Raw genomic sequence first — 27,308 nt, forward strand, 5'->3', positions numbered from 1 at the left:
TAAGTCATTCCATTTTCCTTAATATTAAAGAACAGCTTGCCTTGCAATAAATTATTAAACGTGGGCCTATGTCTGTCATGCTGATATAATTACCTGAAGTAGAGATGCTGAATACACTGATATTTGGAACATATATTTTCTTTTGAATTGCTACAGTGAATAACCAATAATTAAATTGCTAAAAGTGAAATGCTTTAAGTCTGAGGTACTAACTGGCCAAGCTGAAGAAATTTGATGGAATCCTAAGATGATTTTTCTTAAGTATGAAGGTGTAATATTTTACAATAGACTATGTTTAATGTGTGGGACGTATTTAATTAATTAATTAATTTATTTATTTATTTATTTATGTTTTCTGTCTGGGATAACTGGTTGTTACATGTGTTTTAGGACAGCATCTTAAATTTGTGTGCTGACACATTGAGGTTCCTATTTTGGGCAGAATCTGTCTAGGGCATATTTATCCATGCCCCACTCTTTGATTCGCCAAATGCAGACCTGGACCTCAAGAATTCCAGTTTAGTTTCTTTGGATTATGTAATACTTTATGAAAACTAACTTTGCTGTTAGATTCAGAACTCACTACCATCTTAAATAATGCTTTCCCTGCACTGTGGTGCCTACCATGTCATGTATCAAGTAGACTAACATCCTGACTTAATTGTTCTCATGGGGTTTTAACTCAAGACTCTCTTTTCCTCTCTCTCAGTCCATGGGTCCATTCTTATTCATGGTTTGCAGGTGTTTTGATCTCCACTGTGGCTAGATGTGCATATAAATAATTTCCAATATTTCTCAAATCACACCTCCTTTTTTAGGAAACACATCTTTCAGCTGGGTGGCAGGCACAGGGTAGACTAACTAAGCCAGCATGACTTTATCAAGTTCAACTTTGCCAACAGCTCTGAGGTCTGTGTCATGCATTATATTTTGGTAGCCTTGGTAGCAAAAACATTCTGGCATGGCTGACAGGTAAATTGTCTGTGAAAATGAAGATGTCTTATTGTCATGGTTTTAGGGAGGAAACACTCCCTTTGGAAAGGGAAACAATTCCTCTGGACTTGAAGCCTTCAACTGCTCCACTAATGTAAAAGCAATTTGAAGAATAGTGTTTGGAATAGTTAACTAATGCAGTAATTACCAGCAGTAGAGAGTAGAATTAAATAATTAACATTAGTTGGTGAGAGCTATAAGATGATTTTAACAAAGAATTGGAAATGGAATATCTTGCAAGGTTCTCAAAATTACTCCCTGAGGGTAGAGGAAGTTAACTGCCATTGTAAAGCCATTGTACTTTTGAATATGACATATTTTCTGTTTGTCCTTTCTTCCAGTCATTATGATCTGATTGCAATTAATGGTTGCAATTTAGTTCAAATGAAATTGAACTAAAAGTTAAGTAAAAATATTAATTTAACTTTAAAACTTCATCTCAAACTGTAGCAGAGTTATGCAGTTTTATATTTTCCACAGTAATTCAACTAAGTTTCTATAGTGTTTGTGTCTTGTGTAATTTTTTTGGTTGGTTTGTTGTATTCACTAAGAACAAGAAGAAAGATTTGCTAAATCTCAAAAATAGCATTCAGTGAAGCAGCCTAACTATTCCTTCATACCTTCCTGTTCCCATGCTGGAACTCTTTTCCATACTTGGGAAGGAACTGGAATTAATTCATGTGCCTGTATGGATTTGTGGGAAATCTGCAGTTTAATATCTAGTGAAGGGAAGATGTACTATGTTATTTTAATGAAAAACTTTCTAACTACCACAATTTACAGATCAAATGATGATGCTCCCATTGTTACTCTTTAGGGAAACGAGTCAGTGATTGAACTGATGATTGTCATGCATTTGCAGTATAATCTGTAATTAGAAGACTACAGAAGGCAAACAGATTTAAGGCATAGATCAATTCAGAAGTCAAGTGATGACAATTTTAATTGTATTGTTAATTTTTACTTATTGTGCATCAATTAGATCTGGACTAATAATGATTAGACTCTTTAAGATTCCAGTTATGCTGGCACTGAATTCCTGGCTTTACTTAATATATAAAATATTCTTTCTCTTTGCTCACAAACAAAATTCTGTATGTAACAGATGAAGAGCATGAAAGGATGAAACCTCTGGTGGATTATAAGAGCAAGTTCAGAATGCTGGTGAACTCCATTGTTGTATCATTTTTATTTATTTTCTTTCTTCTGATTTTTCTGTGGTAGGTGGGAGAGAGAATAAGTTAAAGAAAACAGGATTCTGGAGAGAATTGGATTGGTTTATTTAGGGTTTAATTTATTTGTTCCTTAGCAGAGGAAAATATTCTGAGGAAACATATTTACACAGGGCACTCTTCTAGCCTTATGTAAACATTGTCAGCCACTGTCAGCAAAAGTATTTTGCACTGGAAAGAACTGCCCTTTCACACAGCACAGCTGTTCTTGTGTTTGTAGGTAGGGTGTCTGGACATTGCCATTTGAAGGGCTTTTCCCATCACAAACGAAATTGTGGATGCCTCTTTACCCAACCACCTCCATGGGCTGTGCTCTGCCTCTACTTGCTCATGCTTTCAAAGTCTGATGATTGCAATCAGTGAAAACTTACATATTCAGTTTGCCAGTGTTTCTAGGAAAAAAAAAATCTGTTTTGTTTTTCTTTACTAAATTATATTCTAAATTAGAATAACAAATCTGTTGATGCATAAGTGAAGCAGTTTAGCAGTTTGAGTGGACACTTGGCTACTATAGTAGTTTAGAATAAAATAAACAGGGCACCAAAATGAATAATCAGAGATTTTTGATAGGAAGCATTAAAGTGAATACAAATCAATTTGTTGCAATAAAACATGTAATTTTGAAGTGCCACCATTCTGTGGAAGAAATACATTATCTTGTAAGTTACACAAGAGTCAAAAGCAACAAAAAACCAGATGATGTTACATTATGCTATCACAGAACCATAGCAAATGACAGATGCACTTAACAAGATATACTTCATATTAAGAGGCAATTCCAAAGCACTTGCATGTAAGGTGCTTCACAATTAAAAATATTCAGGCACAATTTGTTATGTGCAGTATACAAGGTAATAAAATTAATAAATGCACTTCAGATAATGATCTGTTTCCTCTGGGTACCGTATATTTATACAATGATTATACCAGAAGCTTTTAGAATGTGAAACATGAAAAGGTTATGAACTAACTACTATTCATAAAATAGCGTTTTACCAGAAAATGGGTTTTATATTGTTTCTTTGCCTGCTTGTAAACTTTTGGTATGTCTTGGTAAAGTTGCTTAAGTTAATGAAGAAATCAGTAGTTACTGCAGAAGAAAGTTTCAAACAGGACAAGGAATAATGGAGTTTATTAAGGAGCAATAAAGTAAAACACAGGAAGTTCCACCTCAACAAGAGGAAGAATTTCTTTACACTGAGGGTGGCAGAGCACTGGGGCAGCTGCCCAGGGAGGTCATGGAGTCTCCCTCTCTGGAGACATTCAAACCCCACCTGGATGTGTTCCTGTGTCACCTGCTCTGGGTGACCCTGCCTAGGCAGGGGGTTTGGACCAGGTGATCTCCAGATGTTCCTTCCAACCCTAACAATTCCATGATTCTGTGAAATTCTTAATTTTCACCAATGGGTCAAAATTCCCAAATGATCTCATGTGCAAGTAGCAGCCATTTTATTCCATCCTTCTGGAAATTATGTGCTGGCATCTGATGGATGATTTTGAGTTACCTGAATGGACTGAGAAATAAGAGTTTTAAAACCAGATGCTATGGAGATTTTATCTTCCTTTCAGTAGGATACTGTGCTGCCTAATGGAGGTGCATCTCTGCAATACTTTACCAAACATGACTCTGCATAAACCAGTTTTGTACTGTCGACTTCAGTAACATGAAGAGCAAAAGCATTTCTTTATCTGTGCATGTATGGAATCGCATTTAGACTCGAGTTAGAAGAATTAAAGAAAAACTGACTAGTAGCTATTTTCACATATTTAAATGTGTCATGTTAAGAGGGACCTATGAGCAAAATAAGGAAAGAAGATCTGATGAATCTAGATTTTCATCTGAAATACGGTCCTCTCTGAATCCTTAAAGAAAATATTGCAGAGAAAACTATTATTATGTGTGGAGAATTCATGACTGCACTTCTCCTGGTAATCATAATCTCACCTAAGGGTACTTTGGAGACTGTGGCAGCTGAAAAGAGAGGAAAGGAGGAATAAATAAAGTGATCTTTTTTGTATCTAGTCTGCCAAACTCACAGACAGTGTCTTCCAGGTTCAGAGATAATAATGAACACAGTGGCAGATAATCTGCTCTCTCTTATGAATATACAACATTTTTATAACTCACTCACAACAGAAACAATTGTTGAAATACAGCATAGTTAAGTCTTATTGTCTATACACATTTGTTCTTGGCTGTTGTTAAGATTCAGTATCTGTGTGCCTGGTTGTCTGTTCAGATCTGCTGTGCCATTAAGGTTTATGCTGCCTCTTCACATGCTCATTAGACATTACACTTCTAGAAAATGTAGTTATGCTACCACGTTTCCAGATGCACACACACACTCACAAAACACAAGACCACTTTTGGATTTTATTAAGATGTGTCAAAATACTTTTTTACCTTTTCTTGCTTCAATGTTCATTTTATTTCCTTGCCCAGTCCTTAAACTGTGCTCTCCAGTTTTTTGAGTATAATGTGGATGTGGCACTGCTCCAACCACCACAGTTGCCATTATCTCCCAACAGTACTGGGCTTTCTATTTTTCCTATAGTTTTGCTTTTTGAAATGCTGTACAATTTGCTTGGTTGGGGCATTATCCCAGGGAAAAAGCATATCCAGAGAAATGCTATCAGGTACTGCACAGTCTGTTTCCAAGTGGGCTGTTTCCAAGCAACTCTGAATGAAATAGCCCTGAGCTGGATCCAGAACAGGATTTGCCAGAGCACTGTGGTGCTCCACAACACACGTGATCCCAGATTACCATTTAGTGTGGTTTACCATATAACATGCATTATAGAATATAGAAATATAGCAATACAGAATACTTAATATTTAAAAAAAAAAAAATCTAGTATGTTTTATTTAAGGCACTTAGCTGTAATTAGGAGTATATTTCCTATGTCCTACCTTCCAAAATTACTATGAACTTTACTATTTTTTAATCCTGTTAAAGACATTTTCCTGCAGATTTGGAGTGCAGATTGCAAACCAGAAAACCCATTTTTGATACTGTATCAAAGACAGCAGAAGTGGAGAACAGAAGGGTTTTGTCTCATTTGCTTTTAAACTTGCTTTAAAAAAAATACTCTTGTTTTTAGTATTGTGATAAAAACATAGCTTCTGTTTAACTGGTTGGCTATTATATGACTATGTGATGATGTTATTAAAAGTGTTCTTCAGCATATGGCATTGCTCAATGATTTGAGAGTTTTACTAATTTTGAAATAATATTGGTCCTATTGCTATATGTATCATTAAATGTCATTACAATTAAAAAACTGTTAGGGACTACATTTAAACTTCCACTGAAAAATAAATGAGATGATTAAGTTAATATTATTTAGAAGTCAACCTGAGTTCAAGTTACAGAATGATTCTGAATTATGTTATTGTTAAGACATTTTTTTATCTTTCATATGTATTGATTTGCTTTCTTCACAGAAAGTGAAGAAAGTTCCTTTTACTTTTTAGTTGTTCTAACTTCCTTGTCTGTAAGAACTAAAGTCAGTTTTATTTTATGAACTTTAATATAAGCATGATTATTGAACAACAGACAGAAATAGGCAAACTACATAATTGAAACCAAACTCTTTGAAAATAACCATAGAGAAGCATCACCTTTGGTTTCTTGGGTCTCTTCTTACTGTCTCCTCATGGTTATTGCTGGACACACAGAACTGGCCCAGATGGAGGTTTGATCTGATACTTTGTTTATTCCTTAGTGTTTATAGTATTACTAAAATAACATGTAATGCAAAATTTAAGGGGTGGATCATCAGAAACCTCTAAATAACTGTGGAATATAGTTCTCATTAATTGTAATCATTCTTTTTATAGAAGAAAAGCCAGCAACAGTCTTGTGCATTAAAATCTAATTACAGTCCAGGCATAGTTTTCAAAATCCAGCTGTCAGGCATTTTCTTGTTTCTTTCAGCAATTTTAATTAGCTTTATGTATTGCATCTCTACTTTCTGCATTATTCCCATTCTTGTACTTTAATGTAGTTTATAATTCATTCCCACAGCAACAAAAGTACCCAGGCAGCAACTTTAAATATTTTTGATATACTTTTCCCACTAATGTGTAACATCTGTAGATTCAGAACTGTTATTTGGTGATAAATCATTAACTGGATTTATGAGCTCTCAAATAGAGGAATTGAATTGTTAAACTATCCTACTTTTTCTCGTTTTCTTTGTAACTTGTTTATCTTTAAGCATCTTCTTCTCTTATTTTTCTAGAGGGTCTAAATCCTGACAACATTAGACAAGCTTCAGAGCAGCTGAAGAGCCGCTGGATTGAGTTCTGTCAGTTGCTGAGTGAAAGACTGGCATGGCTGGAGTACCAAAATAACATCATTGACTTCTACTCCCAGCTGCAGCAACTGGAGCAGACAGCAATTACTGCTGAAAACTGGTTGAAAGCACAACCCAAACCAGCAACAGATCCTGCTACAGTAAAAACCCAGTTAGAAAGATGCAAGGTTAGAGATTCTTCAAGTTTTTTTTGTGATATTGCACTTCATAGGTGTTCCAAAGGTGGGACGGATTATGACCTACACTATTTCAGTATAAAAATGGTAAATGACTCCTTGGATTTACAAAGTAATTATTGAAAATATTTGTTCAAGGAAAGCAAAGACTAGTAAAGAAATAAAGAGGCAATAGAGCCTAGGATATGGGTCTTCAAAACTCTGCCCCAAATATTTAGTTATTAAGATACTTAGACACTTTTAGGGAACTATGGCCCTAAAGCCTTCTTAATATTTAATTTTCATGTAAAAATCTGTCTTTTAGTCCTCATTAAGAAAATGTTGCTCATCACCTCTGCTAAGGATCTGTGCCTGAACATTGTTTTCAAGTCCAAAATTCTGCCATTGCAGACCACTTTACTACTTACATACCCTGTGTTCTGATTGAGTGTGGGTTGAGTAGTCAAATGGAGGAATAGTCTTCTGTCACAGTGTGAGAGAATTGCAATAGTTGTACAAAAACTGTCACACCAATTCACTTATAATTCTCCCTAATTGTTTTTATTTGTGTGATTCACCATCGTAGGAATTTGCTTCTCTCTCTTACTGCAGACAACTCTGTGGATGGGGAGTTTACAAATCAATATTGATTGACAGGAATATATTGAGGTGTAGTATTGCATTATAAATTGCAAAACATACTTGTAGAAAGTTTGACTAGGAAATCTCTGACTCCAGAAGCTCTCAAACACTTGAAACCCAAATTGGTACTTGAAACCCAAATTGAGATCTATGCTATTACTTCAATTTTCAGGCATTTCCAAGCTGGCATTGTACCTACAGTGGTCTCTGTTCTCATGCAGAAAACTTTTCCTTGAATAGCTCTGCTATGAACTGTACATTTGGCTTACTTTGCTCATTTATTTTTATCCAGCAGTTGCACGTGTCACAGTGTATACAAGGTATAACAGCACAACCTCATTGCTCTCCACAGCTTCCTGAGAGGGGGCATGAAGAAGGTGCTGATCTCTTCTCCCTGGTATCCAAGGACAGGGTGCATGGGAATGGTTCAAAGCTGTGTCAGGGGAGGTTTAGACTGGAATGGCAGGGTGTTCAAAGAGTGTAACAAAAAGGCTTCCTGGGGAGGTGGTTGATGCCCCCAGCCTGTCAGTCTTTAAGAGCCATTTGGAAAATGCCCTTATCAACGTGCTTTAACTTGTCAGCCCTGAAGTAATCAGGCAATTGGAATGGATGTTCCTTGAAGGTCCCTTCCAACTGATCTGTGCTAGCCTAATCTTAACCTCTAATGTGTTACTGTGAGGCTGCTAGAAACCACTGGGCATCTTCATCTCTCCTTTTCTACTTCATTTTATTCAGCCTGTACATAATCTAACTGAGATGGGTACAGGATTATGGTACACATGCTGTTTTTCTCTTCCCAGCTTCACATGAAAAGGATGTTCCTTAGGCTTGAAATTTTAATGTACAATCTGTTTTATTTTCTTCGAGCATAAAGTCCTGTAAAAGCAACTTTAAGCTGACTTTAAGCAGTGGTGTTTTGTTGGGAGCAGTGGTATTAATTTGTGAGAAAAGGGTTAAAATGTTGAATGGGTTTGTATTGTAACTGATGTATTTGGAAGCAAAATAGTTGTGTAATTTGCACTGGAACAGTGGTGATTTCATGGCACTAGTGATTTCACCTCTTGGGTAGCTGTATCTTGATTTTTTTTTTTTTTTTTTTTTTTTTTTTTTTTTTTTTTTTTTTTTTGGTCAAACATGCAGGATGAAATCATTCGAATGTCAACCCTGCAGCCTCAAATTGAACGGCTAAAGGCTCAAAGTCAAGCACTCAAAGAGAAGGAACAAGGACCAGTGTTTCTGGATGCTGACCTTGCTGCTTTTACCAGCCATTTCAAACAAATATTTGCTGACATGCATGCCAGAGAAAAGCAGCTACAGACCAGTAAGTGTTCTTGACAAGAAGTCAAATTGCCTGACTAGCACACAAAAGATAGTTGTTTATATTTTACTTTCCCAGTTTTACATTTGTTTTTGTCATACTAAACCAGTAGTGTAATTTAGGTGCTCTTTTTGGCAATTGAATTAGCCTTTCAAAAATTATCAGTGCATTCCATGTTTTATATTAATAAGAAATCAAGGGAAAGTACACTATTGAGAAGCAAAGTTTCCACTCAATGTAGTTCTATCATCAAACCTCCTCTTGTTAGTATGTTTATGGACAGATTCAGTGATGCTTTCTGGCACAATAAAACTGTCTTTTTTTAGTTGGGTTATAAGATAGGGCACTCCATCTCTGTCAGCCAGTAAAGAGGAAAGAGAGCTTAACTACAGGTGGGAATCTGCTCTAGATTTTCAGAGAATAGAAATTTAACTCCATAAATCTCATCAAAGACAGATGCACCTTAGCACATCTAGTTTTTCATCATGTGGCCAACTCTTTCTTATTTACAACAGAGAACACATGACTTCCAGTTATAACATTATTTGCAATATTTTTAGTAAAATGAGTTTTTCAAAAGGGGCAAAAAGCTATACCAAAATAGAAAGTTAACTATTCCTAGTTAATGATATATAGCATATAATGGCTGTACTCTTTCTGTATTAGATTATGAAATTAATAAATTATCAGACAAAAGACTACAAATTTAACTTTTCTCAACAAAAATATTATTTGCCCCTTAAACCAATGATATCTTTAAATTACTGTACTGATTTGAAATTTGACATAGTGCTAGCTCCTTCTAGTGGATTTTTGTAGCATTCCTCCTAAATTCTTTCACGGAGAATTTTGGAGATTTTTTTTTCAACACTACATTACTGCACTGCTGGAGTTATTTTACATGTATCCACATATGCAAACCAAAGAGGTGATGATGCCTAGGAGAACTGAAGAAATAAAATGCAAGTGTCCCATAGCAAGTGATGAAAGAATGGATTATAGAAATTTAAGGAGTGTAAAGCTTTTTTATGACTCTAAATTCGAGACGAACAATGGATAAGATGTAAAAACCATTAATGTGACTCTGTTTTAGATGCTGAAACTGGTTGCTATTCTCCCAACAGAAAAAAACAGTAAATACTGACTTCTTTATGATTTCTTCTCCATCTAAACTTCCATCATTGCTGGTTTTACCACATCAAATTTTACTGTAGTGAGAGGTCATGAATTAACCAGTTGATTAGTCCAGTAAGACAAGTGTTCACTGCCTGACCTGCAATGCCATGGGCATTGGTAAAGTTCTTCCTGGGTATTCCTTCCCCCTCCTGAGCTGCAGTAAGCTCCTCCAGTGCCCTGGCCAGTTGCAGAAACAACTCTCTGGAGGTGGTAACATTGGGCAGATTGGGGTAAGTCTCCTGAAGTGTGAGAGAACAGAAGTCTCTAGATCAATATTTCATGGAGCCCTGGACAGGTGTTGCTATTTTATGTGGCTGTTCTGCATCATAGGTGCTTCATCTCAAATGGTTCAGCTGTCAGGATGAGATTGTTTTATCCCATACAGTACATACCCATAGTGGTGTTTTAGGTGAGAATTTTATTCAGAAATTTTGTACACAGTTTTATCCAAAGTTCTAATTTCCTTTCATAACTGCTGTAGATGTGACTGAACATGGATGGGATAGTTCTGCCTATTGCTGTTTCAGGATAGTCTTATGAATCAAAAATGTAGAACAAAAGCAAACCAACCTGAATCCAAAGCATAGAAATTTGGCTCTTTGAGACTGAATTTCTTCTTCTTTCTTCGATGACTACTTTTCTTGTGTTTTACAGATGGGCCATATCCCGTGTCTTTTTTCTGGCCTTACTTTAATAGAAAATGTTGAAATTTTGTTAGACTATTTTAATTCTTTCCATCTTTTATTTATATAAATTATTTGTAAATAATTATTTCCTACAGATGGAAAAGTTTCCTGAGGACTGAATGATGTTTTTGCAGATCAGTATTTGATTTTTTTTTTCTTTCCTGCACATAAAACCTACATGTGTTTAAAAAGATTTTTCTTTTTTGATTCATCATTATGGTTTCTTTTTATGTTAAAAATATATTTACTTTTCACCATCATAAGAGGTTTGGTTATTTTGTGAGGGGTTTTTTGGGGGGTTTTGTTAATGTTCTATTGCTTCATTATCTTTTCTGATGGATAAGGGTATTTAGCTGTTCTGTTTTTCAAGGTAATTTTTCCCTCATAAACAGTTTTCTCTAACTGTGGGGATTTTCTCCCTCAAATATTTTTTGTTTGGTCAGGTTTTGATTGTGTTTTTTTGAGAGTGATGGTGGTTTTGGTTTGGGTTTTTTTTCAAACATTCAAGAGTGCTTAGTAGTTTCTCTGTTCTGCACAGTAGATTTGTCAATAAAATAATACTAAAGATTAACTCAGATTTTCTTACATGTTTTTTCTCCTTGATTTGATTATCATTTCCAGTTATAAGACCTAATTTAAATTCTGAAACCTATTTGGTTAGGTTTTTTCATTATTTTGTAGTGCTGTTTCTGAAAGTGGTACAACCTCATAAAATATTAAGAAATATGGCCCCATTTTTCTCACTTTATAGAATGTCTGTATATCCATAGGTTGTTTTGAACGTGATGTATCCAGCATTCCAGCTCTCTCTTCTCCCCAGATACATTTAGAGTAATGTCTAGAATACTGGTGTATAGAAAAAATCAAGGTCAGAGCTTAAAACTGTTCAGTAATCTACACAAGGGAGTGAAATGGACAATGCTGGCAATAATTCAAATAGTGTAATTTCCCAAGGAAAATCTTAGATTTTGTAATGCCCTGGTGAAAAAGGAGGGTTTACACTTTACATTTACTTGTCTTGAAATTAACTACTGCTATGTCAGAAAGATTTCTAGGGAGCAGCCTGGTCAGCCTCCCATTCCCCCTGAGCCCAGGGAGAGCTGACAGTCAGTGTCAGGTAAGCGAATACTCCCTGGTTCAAACTTCCTCCTGGGTGGCAGCTGATTCATTCCAGTACTGCTCTGGCTCTGTGACTGAACCAAATTCCATAAAGGTGCTTCTGCTTTTCAGTCCTGCTGCACTGAACTGTTATCCAGGCATGGCCTTGATTGAGATACATGTTCTCATCAAGATACATGTTCTTTAGAGGGAAATTGCAAAGTCGCTAGATTTTTAGAAAGTAACTAAATATTAAAAAATTCTTTTGCCACCGGTAAAATTAAAAGTATCAAGGTGGAGGTGGAAAAGAAAAAGTTATATTTATTTCCATTTTTCTCTGCTTCATAAATTTATGCACTGTGCTTTCCTTTCAATTTCTGATTCTACCTTTGCAGCATCAGTAATTCCCAAAGGTGAAGTCATCATTGTCATCATTGCTGTTGTTATTATTAATGATGAATTATTCATCTGATTCAAATTATGTTTCTTCTGTTTATTTCAGGAAGTACTTTAGAAAGTTTTTGCCTTCTATGTCATGCCAGGATTCTTTACACTTTTTATTTAGCCATGCCATGCTTATGATTATTTTACATGCACATCATTATTCTCTCTAATTCATTAATACAGTATCTTAAGAGTGTTGGATTGCATAGAGCTCATGCAATTCGAACTTGGCATAATTTTATAAGATAATAAACTACAGTAACTGTAGCAGTATGATGACCATTTGGAATTTTAGTCTGTAATTATTCTGCTTTGGTTAAATCTTTGAACTGCTAACTTATTTTCATGCTCCTAAGTGCATTGGAACTAGGTTTTAAGTGGCAGTGAAATTGTAATGATACATAAAACAATCTTTCACAAATCATTGTATACTTGAGGAAGGAAAATTTTAAGCAAGTGCCCTGGAAACTTCATAACTATAAGTTTTCTTTAAGACCTGAACTATGATTTAGTAGTAAAAATATTCATTGCTGTTTGATTTTGAGGGATAAAATTTGCTTAACCTTCTCTAAATGTGTCTTTCAAGCTGAAGATACAGTTCAGATGTGTGTGAGAATTTATTGTTTTAATAAGTATCATGCAAGCAATTTCTTTTCCTTTTTTTGCCATCCATTTCCTCTCGTAATAATTTTTTATTTAAATCAAGATCAAAAGGACAAAGCAGCCTGTGAAATGAATGTGTTTGAGATAATGTCCTCTACTCTGGAGGTGATTTTATCCTTTTCCTCAGTGGTAAAAATGAATATTTTTATGGATGGGAAATAAAACCAGCGAAAAAATAATTGTGTCTATAAAAGATATTTACTGTTACAGTAGATCCTGTAGAACTGGGGAAGGGCTTCCCTGGGAAGGCAAGGCCATGTTGGATGGGGCTTGAGCAACCTGATCTAGTGGAAGGTGTCCCTGCCCATGACAAGGGGTTGGAACTGGATGATCTTCTAGGTTCCTTCCAACCCAAACCAGTCTGTGATTCTATTATTCCCTCCCGTTTCTTTTAAGAGCTTTATAAAAAGAGAATTGGAAGTCTTAAATCACTTGCATAACATTGATCAAGTGTTAGAAAAGATTCCTTATGATTCTGCTTTGAGACTTTCTGGTTAAAAATTTAGGAGAAGGGAATCACAGTATTTATGAAGACATCGGTATAAAGACCTTGATGAATTGGTTCAAATATTTGCATTACAAAATAAGCAAAACAAAATTGTGAAAAAAATCAGCCTGGTTTTAAATTGCATTTACTGCTAAAAAGATCTTTATTGGAAATACATGAAGTTTAATCTTGTTAATTTATTTCAGGGAATAAGTCTTTACTAAAATGGTCTCATAGATTATATTTATTGCTTTTCACGATGGTGTGATGAACATTGGGATTTGTACTGACTGCAGGAGAAACACATTGCAACCTATCCAGTGTGTTTTGATAGCTTTTGAGATAATTGTATTCTCATTTCATTTTTGATTTGGGAAAATATTTTTGATTGAAAAATCTGGTCACAAAAAACAAGGAGAGCTGTGAGAAAAAACAAACAAAAAAAATTAATTACTTGGAAAGCTATTTTCACATGTTTAGATACTTCTGTTTATTAGAAATATATCATAAACAAGTATCTATTTGAACATTCTTTTTCCAAATTTACAGACTTTCTCTAAAAGGAATATGCGAGTGCAAATGTATTTGCCTGTCAGTTCTTGGGGGTTACGATATCAGTCACACCACAATGCATTCCCTACAAGTGAAATGGATTAATACAAAAACATTTTTCCCTTCTGGAATGGAAATTGTATTCTGATATTTCACAGTAACATATTTGTAATTTCCCTCTGATATTTCGTTACAGTTCTGTCATGGACCTAGTTTTGCTGTGTCTAAACTAGGCCCATATTGAGGACATACTATGTGTTTCTCATGCCAATTCATTTTTTTAATATAATACAACACAACAGAATCCATTTTAATGCACTTTGCTTTATCGTGCAGACTTTAGTCCATAAATATTAGTATCACAAAGCAAATTTTAGGATAAAAAGAAACAGGTCTTGAATATGGGTTTTTGTTACTAGCATGGGGAATTTAGAGATTCATACTGTCCACAGAGAGGCCATAAATGGATTAGATTATTTAGACAGTTATAACTGGGTAATGTGAATCCCACTGTAGGAATTTGACTGAATTCTCATCATTGACATCACGTGCTGCTAAAATAATAAAGGCTCTTAAGTGCCATCCTAAAAGTTAATCTTCTTCCATGTGGATGAAAATGCTGACACATTGTCTATCTTAAAAAAAAAAAAAGTTTTTCACTATTACTAATCTACAGTAATCTGGAAAAGTGAAATGGGTAAACGATGGTTTCACACAACTCAAAGATGCTTTTAAAATGTAGTATTTAATAACCAAATTGTGAAGACACTAGCTTGATTAAATCAATATCTGTCATCCCATTTTAAGTCTTATTTTGTCCATCCAAACATAGTAGGAAACACAACTCATTACAATTGAAATGAATGAAATTTTTGAAATGTTTGGATAGTTTTAGAATTTTTAATATTATTGGCAAACTTGAAGGATAAGACTTTGATGCAATTTGGTGGAGTTTGCAATAGCATTTTTCACCTGTTCTGAGGTACTCTTCAGTTCTACCAGAAATAGCTGTTATTTTACTTAAATGCCTGAAGTTATATATTTGTCATAGGATTTGTTTTTCATTTAAAGGGGAAAATAACTTAGAGAAGTCAAACATTACATCACAATACTGAATTCCATTTCATTTTTCTAAATAAAGCTGCAGTTAAGAGTTGTATAATTCTTTAACATATTTGAGCTGGTGAAATTATATCTCCATTCACTTGGAGTGAAGAATTTAAATGTAAGTTCTGTTCTAAAATGGATATTGTTTGGATTAAATGAATCAAAGACAATAGAAATTTCACTAAAGAAAGAAAAGATTTAAAATGTTATTGGATGAGGTAGAAAATGTTTGGGTTTGTGTTTCCAAGAATATATTACTATTGCTTTCTGTGTACGAAAATACATCACAAGGGAAGAAATTCTTGTCTTTCCTGGTACTAAGTCCTATCTTTTGTAAATCCCTAGATATGTGTCATAAATCAGATCAGCCAAGTCTTTTATGAGGAAAGTTTGCCATACAATGTGCATACTCCACAAGAGAGATTGTCCTGATTTTAGTATGTTATGATATCTAACTGAAAATGTATTTTTTTTCGCGTAGCATTCTGTTGATCAACTAAAAAATTAGGTTAAAATCTGAAGTACATTCTGCCAAGCATCTGTATGATGTAAGCAATCTTGCACTTAAAAGCTTTAACTATGTTGTTTGTCAAAACTGCTTTTTTGGAGAGCTGGATTATTTTTCAGTACATTTCTTTGTGAAACACGAAAAATGGAGGAAGATACAGGAGATACAAATGGGTGTAACTTTTTTTGAGCTGTTATATTCTTCATTATTATGTACAAGTTGGAAATGTTTCAGTCCCAACCAGTCATGCTATTTGTCTGTACATTTTTCAGTGAGTGTAGAGGCAACTGTTGTTGATGGCAGAGGGAATGTCTCTGCTAGTGAGTTGCTCATGTGTGTGCCAGATGTTGTCTATTGGCAGCAGCTGTAATGTTGGCACAATAAGCAGAGTTCAATAAAATTCAGCTTTATTGTAGAAGGAAGATTAATTTTCTAAGCTTTTAACAGATGTTTTAAATGGAATGTTTTACTTGAACAGAAACGTTGAACACATTAAACATGCGCCATAAAAGGGAACCCCAGTTCTTAATACATTTCTGAAATTAGATTTTAGGTTAAGTTCAATGGTTTGTCTGTTGATCTCTGAACAGACACATTTAAAATAGTTGTCTTGGCCATATAAGTTGTCTTCTGACCTATAATAACAAGGTCAAATGACACACAACTCATAAAATGGCAGAGAAATGTCAAACACATTAGAATGAATGTGTTTATTTTTCAAAATATTTTTGTTTCCAAAATTATTTTTATAATTCTGCTACATTCTGGACCTGTTGCAATCTCTTGCCAAACAGCCATAGGCTTCAATAAGGCTTGGTCTTTTATCAAGTGTCTTCTGTCAGCAAACCGAATAGTGAAGCAAAAAATTGTTTTATTTCCTTCCTTCCTTCCTTCCTTTATTTCCTTCCCTTTTTTTCCCCATTGAATGTAGTTTTTGACAGTTTGCCTCCTGCACACTACAAGGAGACAATGAACACTATACTTGTGTGGATGCAGCAGTCAGAAACTAAACTCTCCGTGCCTCAGGTTGCAGTTGCTGAATATGAAATCATGGAGCAGAGGCTCAGGGAGTTAAAGGTGAGTGATCGAGCTGTGGGCATGAATGTCTCAACTGAGAAGTTTAGAACAGAACTCTGAGTTGGTACATGAATCTGCTGAAGCCTGTGGATCTTACATAAATAATGCCCATTTGGGTTTTAGGCCAGGGCTTCAGGAAATGGTAGTTGCTTGCTTATATTGATTCCTGAAGTTTAAAGAATTTAAAGTGGTGTTCACCATTGAAAGCAATTTTATAAGATATTGAAAATGTTAAGGAAAAAGCCTTTTTTGTCTCCATGGTATATAAAATACTCCTTAGATGATTGCTCTGGTAGTTAAATATAGATTTAGGCCATTTCATTTTCCAGGGCTGACATGAAAACGATTCTGATTTTCAAAATGCAGCGCTGTCTTTTGTCAGATTTCCTGTCAAATTTACAAGCAGACATAAATGTGTAACAAATTTTGCCAGTGGGCATAAACCCTCCCTGTATCTCAATGTCTGGTAGAGTTTCTACTCTTGGATGGCTAATGAGCATATTGTTTGATGCACATTCAGAAATAAAAAGTAGAATATAGAAAAAAAAAATAGATGAAGTAAATTTGGGATGAGAATTGCATAATTTTTGAGAAATTATAAAAAGCTTTATATCACAGAATCAGTTCTCTAAGTTTATTCTTTTTCTCCATGTTCTGGTTCTTTTCCCTGGTTCTTTTGAAAGTGTAATCATCAGGGCCATAGTAAATTCTTATCTCAAATTAATGAAATATATGTAGATCACATCTATTAACAAGTATAAATACCTCAGGTTATATTCTCAGTTCAACTAAAAAAAACCTACTTCCTACATTGCATGAGAAAAACAATTCCAAATTGCTCAGTAAATTTTGCCATTCCCTGCTTTAGCAAAGGTGACCTCTGTGTCTTGCCTGTGTTTGTGAAACAAAGAGAATTGCCTAGCACATGTATCAGGATTCCATTTGCTTCTTATTCATAGGCTCTACAAAGTTCTCTGCAAGAGCAGCAAAAAGGCCTGAATTACCTCAGCACAACTGTGGAAGACTTGTCCAGGAAAGCCCCTGCAGAAGTCAGTCAGAGTTACCGATCAGAGACTGAGGTGGTCCTTGGCCGCTGGAAGAAACTCTCGGCACAGCTGGCGGAACATTGCCAGAAACTGGAGGAGCGAATGACCAAACTCCAGCGATTCCAGGTTAATCAAACTTTTTCAGCCTCAGCTTGTATGTGGTGGCTTGTTGCCATGGGACTAGGACAGAACACATTTAGGTACTTCCAGAAATTAATAACAAAGTGAGATGATCAAAACAGTACAAAAAATGTATTTAAATGTCTGCTTGATTTTGATGGGTGCAAGATTTTACTTTGAATTCTGTTTTCGTAGCTATTTCTGCCTCTGTTGTTTCATTAGCAAAAAGTTTAATTTCAGTGAAAATTGTAAATAATGTTCCTCTACTTCCTTTTTCAATGTATCTGAAGCACTTATTCATGCATCTGAAGTAGCTGTACCATATTGACTTTAATGAACCCACTTACATAATTAAAGTCATCTGTAATATGGTAGTATCTTGGCAGCAGTTTCCAGAAAGCAAAAGTGTATTTAAGGTATTTAGAATGGCAGCATTGGAGCCTCACCTGGGTGTCTGTAGGGCTGTTTCTCACTTTTTTCCTCCTCTCCTCTGTCTGTCTGACATTTTTGCCCTTTCTTAACTACGTTGTCACTGAGCATCACTAGCTCACCATAGCATCAGCCATGTCCTGTGGTGGTTCCACAGGAGGAAGCTGGAACTACGTCCAGCACAGGACAGCACCTGTCCTCTCCTCACAGATGCCACTCTACTCCCAAAACAGTGCCACATAAAAAAAGCAAGGCACTTTGCTTAAGAAATTCAAGATTTTGTCTTTTCCCTCCCTTCTGCCTCCTGTCTCTACTCCCACCCCTTTGTCAAATTTAGAGGTTTGCCCACTGCTCTTAAAAAGGTCCTGAACATCATGACCATGCTCTGTAAAACATACATTTTTAAAGCTGTATGAGCTGTTGATGCACACAAATTTTAGCCCTTATATTTATTGCTGAAATTCCTATGGTACGCATCTAATAGAAAAGTCATTTTTAGCTGTTACAATTTATGAAATGCATCAGTATGGGATATGATGAAATCAGTGTTCATAAACAAAATGGATTTACAATCTGATTAAAAATGAGAGTCATACATTTGATCTTCATTGGTAGCTGGAGACTAATCTCTTTTTAAGGAAATCCCACCAGATCTATATTTTACCGCATTAATGAACTATACTTAAAGTATTCTTGTAAAGGTATTAAAGTTTCATCATGAAATATTATTCTGAACTATTTTTACTGTTGGATAATGCAAAGCACAGTAGATATTTCAACATTGTTTTGATAATTGCCATTCTGAAATATACTGATAATTTTTGTAGAATTAATTTTTTTAATTGATTTAATTTTCCATGGTAGACTGTTGTTTTTAAATATATCAGTCACATTAGGGAGATGTTCCCTTTGGTTACCTATCTCATAATAGTTACTAAGGCACGTTTGTGTACATTTTAGGAGAAAGTCTCTATTCTAATGTCTTTTGTGTGCTTTAATTCAGCTTTGCATTCAGCATGTAATATCAATATCAATATATATTTCATTGGTGATGAAAATACTTTAATGAAAAAGTGCTTTATAATTTACTTTTAAAATTTTTGCCATATATATTTTTATTTTAATATGTGCATCTGTTTACATAAGATGGCATTTTAAGGTAATTTTAGGTGGTGTTTTTTAAATCTCATTCTACTTTTCAAGTTATTAGATTATCTATGTAATGTTGCCTGGACTAGTAGCATTCCCTCTTTTCAAGTATTTGATGTTCAGATTTTTTTATCAATTGCAAGAATTAAATAAAGACTATGAAAATAATGTCTCTATTCTAGTGCTACAAACAGTAACTGAGAGACTCTGAAATGACTCATTGAGCCATTATATGATTTTAGTTTCTGAAGTGAATCTCTTTCAGTTACACTTTTTTTTTCATTCTGAATAATGAGGGCATTTTTCTGTGTTGTGTTCTGGTAGAAAAATAGGCACTAGAGCATATAACTTCCAAAAGGAGTCTGAATATTAAATGGAAGCACAGAAGATTTGATAGGTGAGCCTGAATTAAATGCCAAGTATGAGTAGTCTGAAGCCATAGAAGGAACCAATGAACAAGCATGCAGTATCTAAACACAAATGATATCTGTAAGGCATAAATTTGAGAGCCATGAAGTTGCTTACTCGTAGACACATTAAACTTGGTCAGAAGTGGTCAAAGTGCAGGTTATAGTGTTGATGACAGTCCCAGGTAAAATTGGTTTTCCTTGTTTGCTGTGTTTGTATTTTCAGACAGCTCAATAATCTTGAAATTACATTGCAATGAGTTTAATTGTAGTGTCAGGATGAATTACACTCTTGCCAGTCAGGTTTTGTGTGATGCAATGAAATGTCGTTTTAATACACAGAATGACACTAAAACACTGAAGAAGTGGATGGCTGAAGTGGATGTTTTTCTGAAGGAGGAGTGGCCTGCTCTTGGAGACTCAGATGCACTGGAAAAGCAACTTGAGCAGTGTACAGTGAGTATTACTTGCCTGCTTGACAGTTACTCAGTTACTCTCTATGAGATGAGCTTAAACGGCAGTTCCACAAAGGATTACTGTTCCTAAAAATAGATTCATGTTGTAAGGGGATTGCCTTCTGCAGTGTATTTGAACCTTTTGCATGTCCTCCGTTTGAAGGAAAATTCAGTTAAAAACATGAAAACTTTAATACCAAAAGGAGACTCACAGTGACAGTATTTTTATGTATTTATAGCAGGAGCAAGACATCAAATACAACAAATCATATGTAACTAGCCTCTAAAGTCAACTGTTTATTTACTTTGTTGAGTTCAGAAATGTTGCTTATTTATTTTTTTAATCTCTATAATCTGTGCCAAAAAATCTTTTTCTGTATCTGTTACATGATTTACAAACTTTTCTGACTGTAACAAAAGAACTTGCAGGTATTCTGAGTTATATCCATCCTTTTTTCACTAAACTTACAAGTTCCAGATGCTATCCCAGTAGAGTTTTAAAGCATTGTGAAGTATTGGTACTTCCATCACATGGTTTACAAATTCTTCTTCCTGTCCCAACAGAGTGTATTAGTGCAGTGAATCTTGTAATCCATGATGGTCCCTGTCTGTATGTTCAGTGGAATTTACAAGTTCTGTAAATGTTCTGGCAGGATGTGTAAATATTATGAAACATACACAGTGATCTTACAGCACTGCAAGTTCCTCATACTTTCTCTTAGCCATTATATAAATAAGAATTATCATTATTTTTCACTATTATAATGGAATGTTCTTTCAGAAATGTGAATAAAAGTTCTATGTATTTTCATGTTTTTCTTCAACCAACAGCAGGGAAGCATTTTAAGAGATATATGTAATGTAACATTATATAAGTATGTATTTACAGGGCATGCATACATAACATTTAAAAATGACATAATTTTATTTGGTATAGAATAGCTTGCCACATTAGAGCTGCTCATTTCTTTCTTATTTCTTTTCATAGGTAAGTTGGTTGATTGTACTCATTTGACTGGAGATCTGGACCCCAGACAAATCAGAATCTCATGTAGTCACGTTTTCATAGAGATAACATATTTAAAACTTTGTGTGAATGCTGCTTGCCTAATCTTCTGCTGTTTCTTTAGGCTTTAGTAAATGATATCCAGACAATCCAGCCCAGTTTGAACAGTGTTAATGAGACTGGGGAGAAAATGAAGAGTGACGCAGAGCCAGAATTTGCTTCCAGAATAGAGTCAGAGCTAAAGGATCTCAATGCTCAATGGGACCACATTTGCCAACAGGTACCAAGTCTCATGCTGTGATTGGTTCTTTTGAAATTAATCATCAGGGTTATCATTGGCAGAATTTGTCCTTCTATACATATGCAGTAGATATGAAGCTGAATTTAGATATATTAATTAAATTAATATTTTACCGAGTGTAATTTAGCCTGTAGCAGTACATGTAAAGTATATTCATTTATATTATAAAACAATATCTTACTATTTTAATGACAAAGTTACATACTAATATATTAGATCTAACAGCAGTGTCATTTTATGGCTCCTGCAAAACAAAATTTCTGAAGGTGTTGTTTAGGCATTTGCCAAAACAATCAAGTTCTGTATTTAGTTTTTTGTTTTCTTGTACATTGTTGTAATCTCTTGTTATTGCTCTGGATGAAAAAAGATGTTAAAGCAGTGAAGGGTTCATCATTCAATAACTCGGAATTAAGAGTATGTGCACATATGCATGCATGTGTATAAATTAGTCTCCAGTAGTCACATGGAGTTGAGAGAATGGCATAATAGGAAAGGACAGCTCTTTTATTTTAATTAAAGACATCATTAATAATTTTGGAGAGTAAGGAAGCTAAAAATTACTATTATTTCACTGATGGTATTTGGATTCTTATTTTTATGACAGTTCAAATAAGTTTTTTCATGTTTTATTACCTTTAAATTTTTCCTACTTGCTTTTTCTCTTGTCTACCTTTATAATGTATATTTTCATAACAGTAAAACTGTTACCTTTTAATGTGGTATGTATTTTCTAAAATTTTTTATTATTCACTTTGTATGTGAAAAATAGTCTCTCTATATTTTTCTCATAAACATATTTTAAAATGTTGATCTTTGAAATCTGTAAGACATTTTATTGATCCAGTTTTGTAGTCTTTCCCCTTTCACTACCATGGAGTATTTAATTCCATTTTTTTGGTTATACTAATAAGCTGCATACTTTTGCACTTCTCTCACAGAAATTTCAAGTATTGCCTTACAAGTACAGAAGTGTGCCACAGTTTTCTTCTGACTTCCCCGAAAATCTGCCTGTAATAATTTCATTCAATAAGAGGCACAGATGCCTTTCAGTGGGCATTTCTAACAGAACTTCTTCAATCATAGCTATTGAAATACATGAGTAGTAAATGCAAAAATCAGTCTGGTCTGTCCAGGTTTCCTGAAAATATTTGGAAAAATCAGCTTGGGTTGATATACATGCAGTTAATATGACTGTGAGAGCTGTTAATTGGCAATTGTCATTGACAATTCAGATACTCTTTTCAGGTGGTGGGAGATTACCTTCTCTTCTGGTGCTGAGGCTGAAGAAGAGACAATTTTGCAGAGCCACATACAATTCTGCTTTTATACTCACTGATTGTTGCTCTATTTTGTTCTGTAAAACAACATTTATGCAGAACAGCATTCATGTTTAACAGCCAGTCCTCAAGGATGAGTAACAAACCAATAAAAGTCAGAAATTAAGACCAAATACTAAGAGAATGTCTCCTGATACTGCTGAAAATAATGTTTACTGAAGCAGCACCACAGAGCAGGATATTGGAGCAATAAGCTCTGCAAGCCCAACTCTGAGAAATGGCACCAGTACAACTTCCTATTTTTGATGCAAACTTCTTAATACTATTGGAAGATAGATCAGTCAGGGACAATTTTGATAGGTTTATGCACAATGAATAGAATCAGAGAATGGTTTTAGATGGAGGTAATCTAAAATATTATCTAGTTTTTGTTTTATACATGAGCTATAATAACACAGTTATATGACCCACTTAGGGATTAGCAAATGATTTAACAGTAGTATTTTTCCCTTTAAGATAAATAGTTTCTTCCAATAGGAGGTTGGGGTTTTTTTCCTTACCTATTTTTAGGATATTCACCTTTCTGAGACATTCATTAATGACTTTATCAGCAGAAGAAAGATATGCATATTGCTTTATTCTCTAGTAAGTTGCATTCGAACTAGTTAGAAGGTCATCTGACTTTATAGCTCAAGGGGCTTTGGTTTCATCCTTGGATGCACTTTCAAAGTCTCCTGTGTTTATTCTTTTTACATCTCACAGAAAATAGTCCCTGGGAGATGTTTTTTTTTTCCAGATTTTCTTTCTGATGACATGAGCATATGGTGTAGACTCTTGTAGAATCATTACAACCTCATTCTGCACAGCCATGATTCGCTAAAAAAGGGTGTACACAAATGTAGTACCTTTTTGATTGTCTGTTATTAATATCTACTTAATTACTTGTTAACATCTGCCTAATTTTAGCAATGTTATTATTATAGGATTTAATTTGATTATTTTCAGGCTAAAATATTGTCAGGTTTGTATGGTAGCTTTGCTTCAAGTACTATGTAATCTTTTCTTTCTTAAAGGCCTATGCTAAGAAGGCTGCATTAAAAGGTGGTTTGGATAAGACTGTGAGTCTCAGAAAGGATTTGTCAGAGATGCATGAGTGGATAACACAAGCTGAGGAAGAATATCTGGAAAGAGATTTTGAGTATAAAACACCCGATGAGTTACAGAAAGCTGTTGAGGAACTGAAGGTAAAAGATGAACTAATTCCTTAAGCTGTGTTCAAAGTTTTTTTGAAGCTCACATTGTAAAGAAAGGTCTACTCTTTCTTTTTAGAAAAGTGCCTTTTCAGATCTACCAGCCTAAAGTTAAACGTAGCAGGTGGCTTGAAGTAATTTCTATTTGGAATATGCTAGGAGATATTTGATATTCCTCAACACCACACTGCTTTTTTTCCCTCTTTGCTTTATTGGATATTTGATTTGGATGTAGCTTCAACATTCTTTTTACTTAAGGAGGAATTCCTAAAAATTGGGTGTTAGCAGCAGTAGAGTGAAATCAGTTTTATATCTTGTCTTTGCTTTAGAGTGAGCAGAAAAAAGAATAGGACTTTAGGATGCATATTGGTGTGTGCCATGTATGCATATTGTGTCTTTAATATAGGAGTATAGAAACAGTATATTTTGATTTCAACTAGTAAAGTTTCCTTCAGGTGGGATGAACTTGGCCTTTGGACAAAAACACTAACTTGTGATACATGCTTAAATACACTTCTGCTGAGCCACTGGATGTGGGCTTAATTCTTATTTCAAGGGTGAATTGTTTGGTTTGTGCTATTCAGGAAGCCAGATAATAACCTGGTTGTCATTATATATATGGCTTTAACAATCTATCCAACACTTTGTTTTCAAACTCTTCATTTTCCATGGGTTTTTCCAGTGTTTGAGAACTTCAGACCATGCAACTGATGGTCTCTCTATTTACTGAAACAAATAATTTGCTGCCAGTCAGAATATGCATAATGTATGGAAATTTATGGAACAACTTATTTGTAAGTGAGCTTGTGATTTTGCCGTTAAATCTGGGTACGTGGATTTGTAACACAACAGATTTTTTTTTTTTTTTTGTCATTTGCGGTTCATAAGTTATGATGCTAAAAGTGTTCGGAGAATTTCCTGGGGGAAAAAAGTGCTGGAATGTTCCATTAGCCTGAGAGCTCCAGAACACTAGATGGCTGTGAGATGTATTGAGTATTGTGTATTGGCAACAAAATGAAGCCAAAGTTTTTTGGATGCATTCAAGATTATGTCAGAAAGTCTGGGAATTAAATGCCTCCTGTTGTATTTTGTTTTGTTGTAGTGTTGTTTGGGGTTTTTTCTCCCTCTAGGATTCTGTCAGAGAACACTGATAGTTATCAGAAATAAGTTTCCTTCTTAAACCAGGACTACAACTTCTCTTTTTTTTCCTTTCCAGAGAGCAAAGGAGGAAGCTCTGCAGAAAGAGGTGAAAGTGAAGCTTATTACAGATTCTGTGAATAATTTTATAGCAAAGGCTCCACCAGCAGCTCATGAGGCTTTGAAAAAGGAGCTTGATGTTCTAATTACCAGCTACCAGCAACTCTGCAGCAGACTGAATGGAAAGTGGAAGACTTTGGAGGTTTGATATCTTGTCAGTCGTTGTATTTGTAGCCCTTCTAACTGCAAGAAATAAGGTGGAGAGCACAGATATATCATCATATGGGATCGTGGGTAGCCCAAGGCTATCCTCTCTTTATGAGCCATATACCAAATACCCCATGTTATGACCCACACACAAAGCTATTTTGAGAATCATATCTGCTGGAGAGTTGTATTACAAGAAAAGACTGAGACATGGCTCTTAGGTCAGAGATGGCAATGGCTGCCCAAGGTTTTATCCCTCCTGAGATCAAGCCAGGAATCTGGCTTTGTAGCAGCCCTGTGATGTTCTCTTTGTCAGCTCCTCTGTGCTTCTCTCTTCCATGGCTAAGGATTTTGATTGAATGGCCCTGAAGCTGGTCAGGTGGTGTTACCTCAGCATGGGAACAGCATTTGATCTTCTGGCAAACTGAATATTTCTCATGTATTTCAAGTTGACCCTGCCATTTTGGCCAACTCCATTGCCGATTCTTGCCATGGCGCTGCTTTTATATTATACAGTAGTCACAGTGAATTAGGTGTGGTTTTTTTTGTTGTGAATTTTGCAAGAGCTATATTTTGCTTATGAATAATTTGAAAGAGCTAACCTCATACACCACAATAATATACCAGAATAAAATTTATCTTGTCTGAATTTCATTGTGGAAAATTAGGTGTGTAGTCTAAACTGGTAATCTATATTTACCCTGATCATTGATGATGTGTTGTTGCATGTTAATATCCCTCTATAACCCTCATTTGGTGTGAGAAAAGTTAGGTGAGATGAATTGCACTCTGGGAAGCTTGATCTTCCAAGAGTGTTATACATTTCAATAACATTAATAAGTTCTGCTAATAAAAAAAAGGGAACAAAAAAAGATTATTTATGGAGAGTTTAAATGTTTAGTTTGTGTATATAGTGCCATTTTTATCTGCTTATTTAAGCAGATATCTTCAGGCACTGTATAAATAAAATATTAGACAATAATTTAATTTCAGGAGAATAAGAACATTTTACAACATTATATTTAGTACTCTAGCACTTAAAAGGTACATAAATTGCACTAAATGTGGTTTGGAATTAATTTCCATAGAGATTTCAGTCTGAATTCTTAAAAGCTGACATTGTATGAACCTGTTATTTAAGCAATTAATATATAGAATATATAAGGAATCTAACTGCTTTTTATAATAAAGACATAAATTTCTAACATGGGTCTTTAAAAATTCTGCTCACTTTTATATTTATATTAAAAAAACTTTACAGAAAACATATAAAGTGAATAGTAGATGAAAATGAAGATTCAAGTTGTGTTTTGCAGAAGTGATCACTTTTTCATGTTATTTTCTGTGGTTTTTCTCTGTTTAATCAAAATGATGGTTTTCTTGTCTTTTATATTAATTTGGATCATGTGAGTAGTGGGAAATAAAAATTAGCTGTATTGTTCCGTAAGCCTCAGATATCAACCATGTTGCTTAGGGCATAAGGCATGAATGTGTTCAGTATTTTAATGAGTGAAAATTTTCAGTGAGATGTTCAATCTAAATAAACCTTTTCTTCATCAGGAGGTATGGGCATGTTGGCGTGAATTATTGTCATATTTGGATGTAGAAACTAAATGGCTGAATGAGATCGAACGGAAACTCAAAGCAACTGAAAATATCCAGGGAGGTGCAGAAGAGATTTCTGAGTCTTTAGATGTAAGTGCTAACTTAAATAATACCAAATCACATGTATTGATAAATTGTAAATTCCATGTCATTCTAAACAAGCTGTGAATTAACATTACACAGGAGCAAATTTCAGAATATTTGTAAAGTCCTAAGTTCTCACTAGATTCAAGAAACAAGGTTTTGAATTCAAATCCAACTAAATCAAACAGTAATTAAATGTGGTATGGCTGGTGTCATAGACAGTTTTGGTAATGATAAAATAAGCATTCTTAAAAAAAAATGACCTCAGTTCAGACAGTCAAAAAATGTTGAAGGCTTCAGAGAGGGCAAGTTTCCAT

At 34.7% G+C, this 27,308-nt stretch overlaps 1 protein-coding gene across 11 annotated transcripts in view; it reads left to right on the plus strand.

Annotated features, from left to right (window-relative positions):
- DMD (dystrophin) overlaps positions 1 to 27,308 on the plus strand; it is a 1,181,986-nt gene that overhangs the window by 502,633 nt on the left and 652,045 nt on the right. For all 11 annotated transcript variants that reach the window (XM_069032076.1, XM_069032238.1, XM_069031841.1 and 8 more), the window contains 9 exons: positions 6,471 to 6,712; positions 8,483 to 8,663; positions 16,313 to 16,458; positions 17,418 to 17,630; positions 19,952 to 20,065; positions 21,195 to 21,350; positions 23,722 to 23,892; positions 25,115 to 25,297; positions 26,863 to 26,997. In XM_069032076.1, the coding sequence (XP_068888177.1) occupies positions 6,471 to 6,712; positions 8,483 to 8,663; positions 16,313 to 16,458; positions 17,418 to 17,630; positions 19,952 to 20,065; positions 21,195 to 21,350; positions 23,722 to 23,892; positions 25,115 to 25,297; positions 26,863 to 26,997 (1,541 nt within the window). The remainder of the gene's footprint in view (positions 1 to 6,470; positions 6,713 to 8,482; positions 8,664 to 16,312; positions 16,459 to 17,417; positions 17,631 to 19,951; positions 20,066 to 21,194; positions 21,351 to 23,721; positions 23,893 to 25,114; positions 25,298 to 26,862; positions 26,998 to 27,308) is intronic.

This window comes from Aphelocoma coerulescens, chromosome 1 (assembly GCF_041296385.1).
Source record: "Aphelocoma coerulescens isolate FSJ_1873_10779 chromosome 1, UR_Acoe_1.0, whole genome shotgun sequence".
Classification (NCBI taxonomy): domain Eukaryota; kingdom Metazoa; phylum Chordata; class Aves; order Passeriformes; family Corvidae; genus Aphelocoma; species Aphelocoma coerulescens.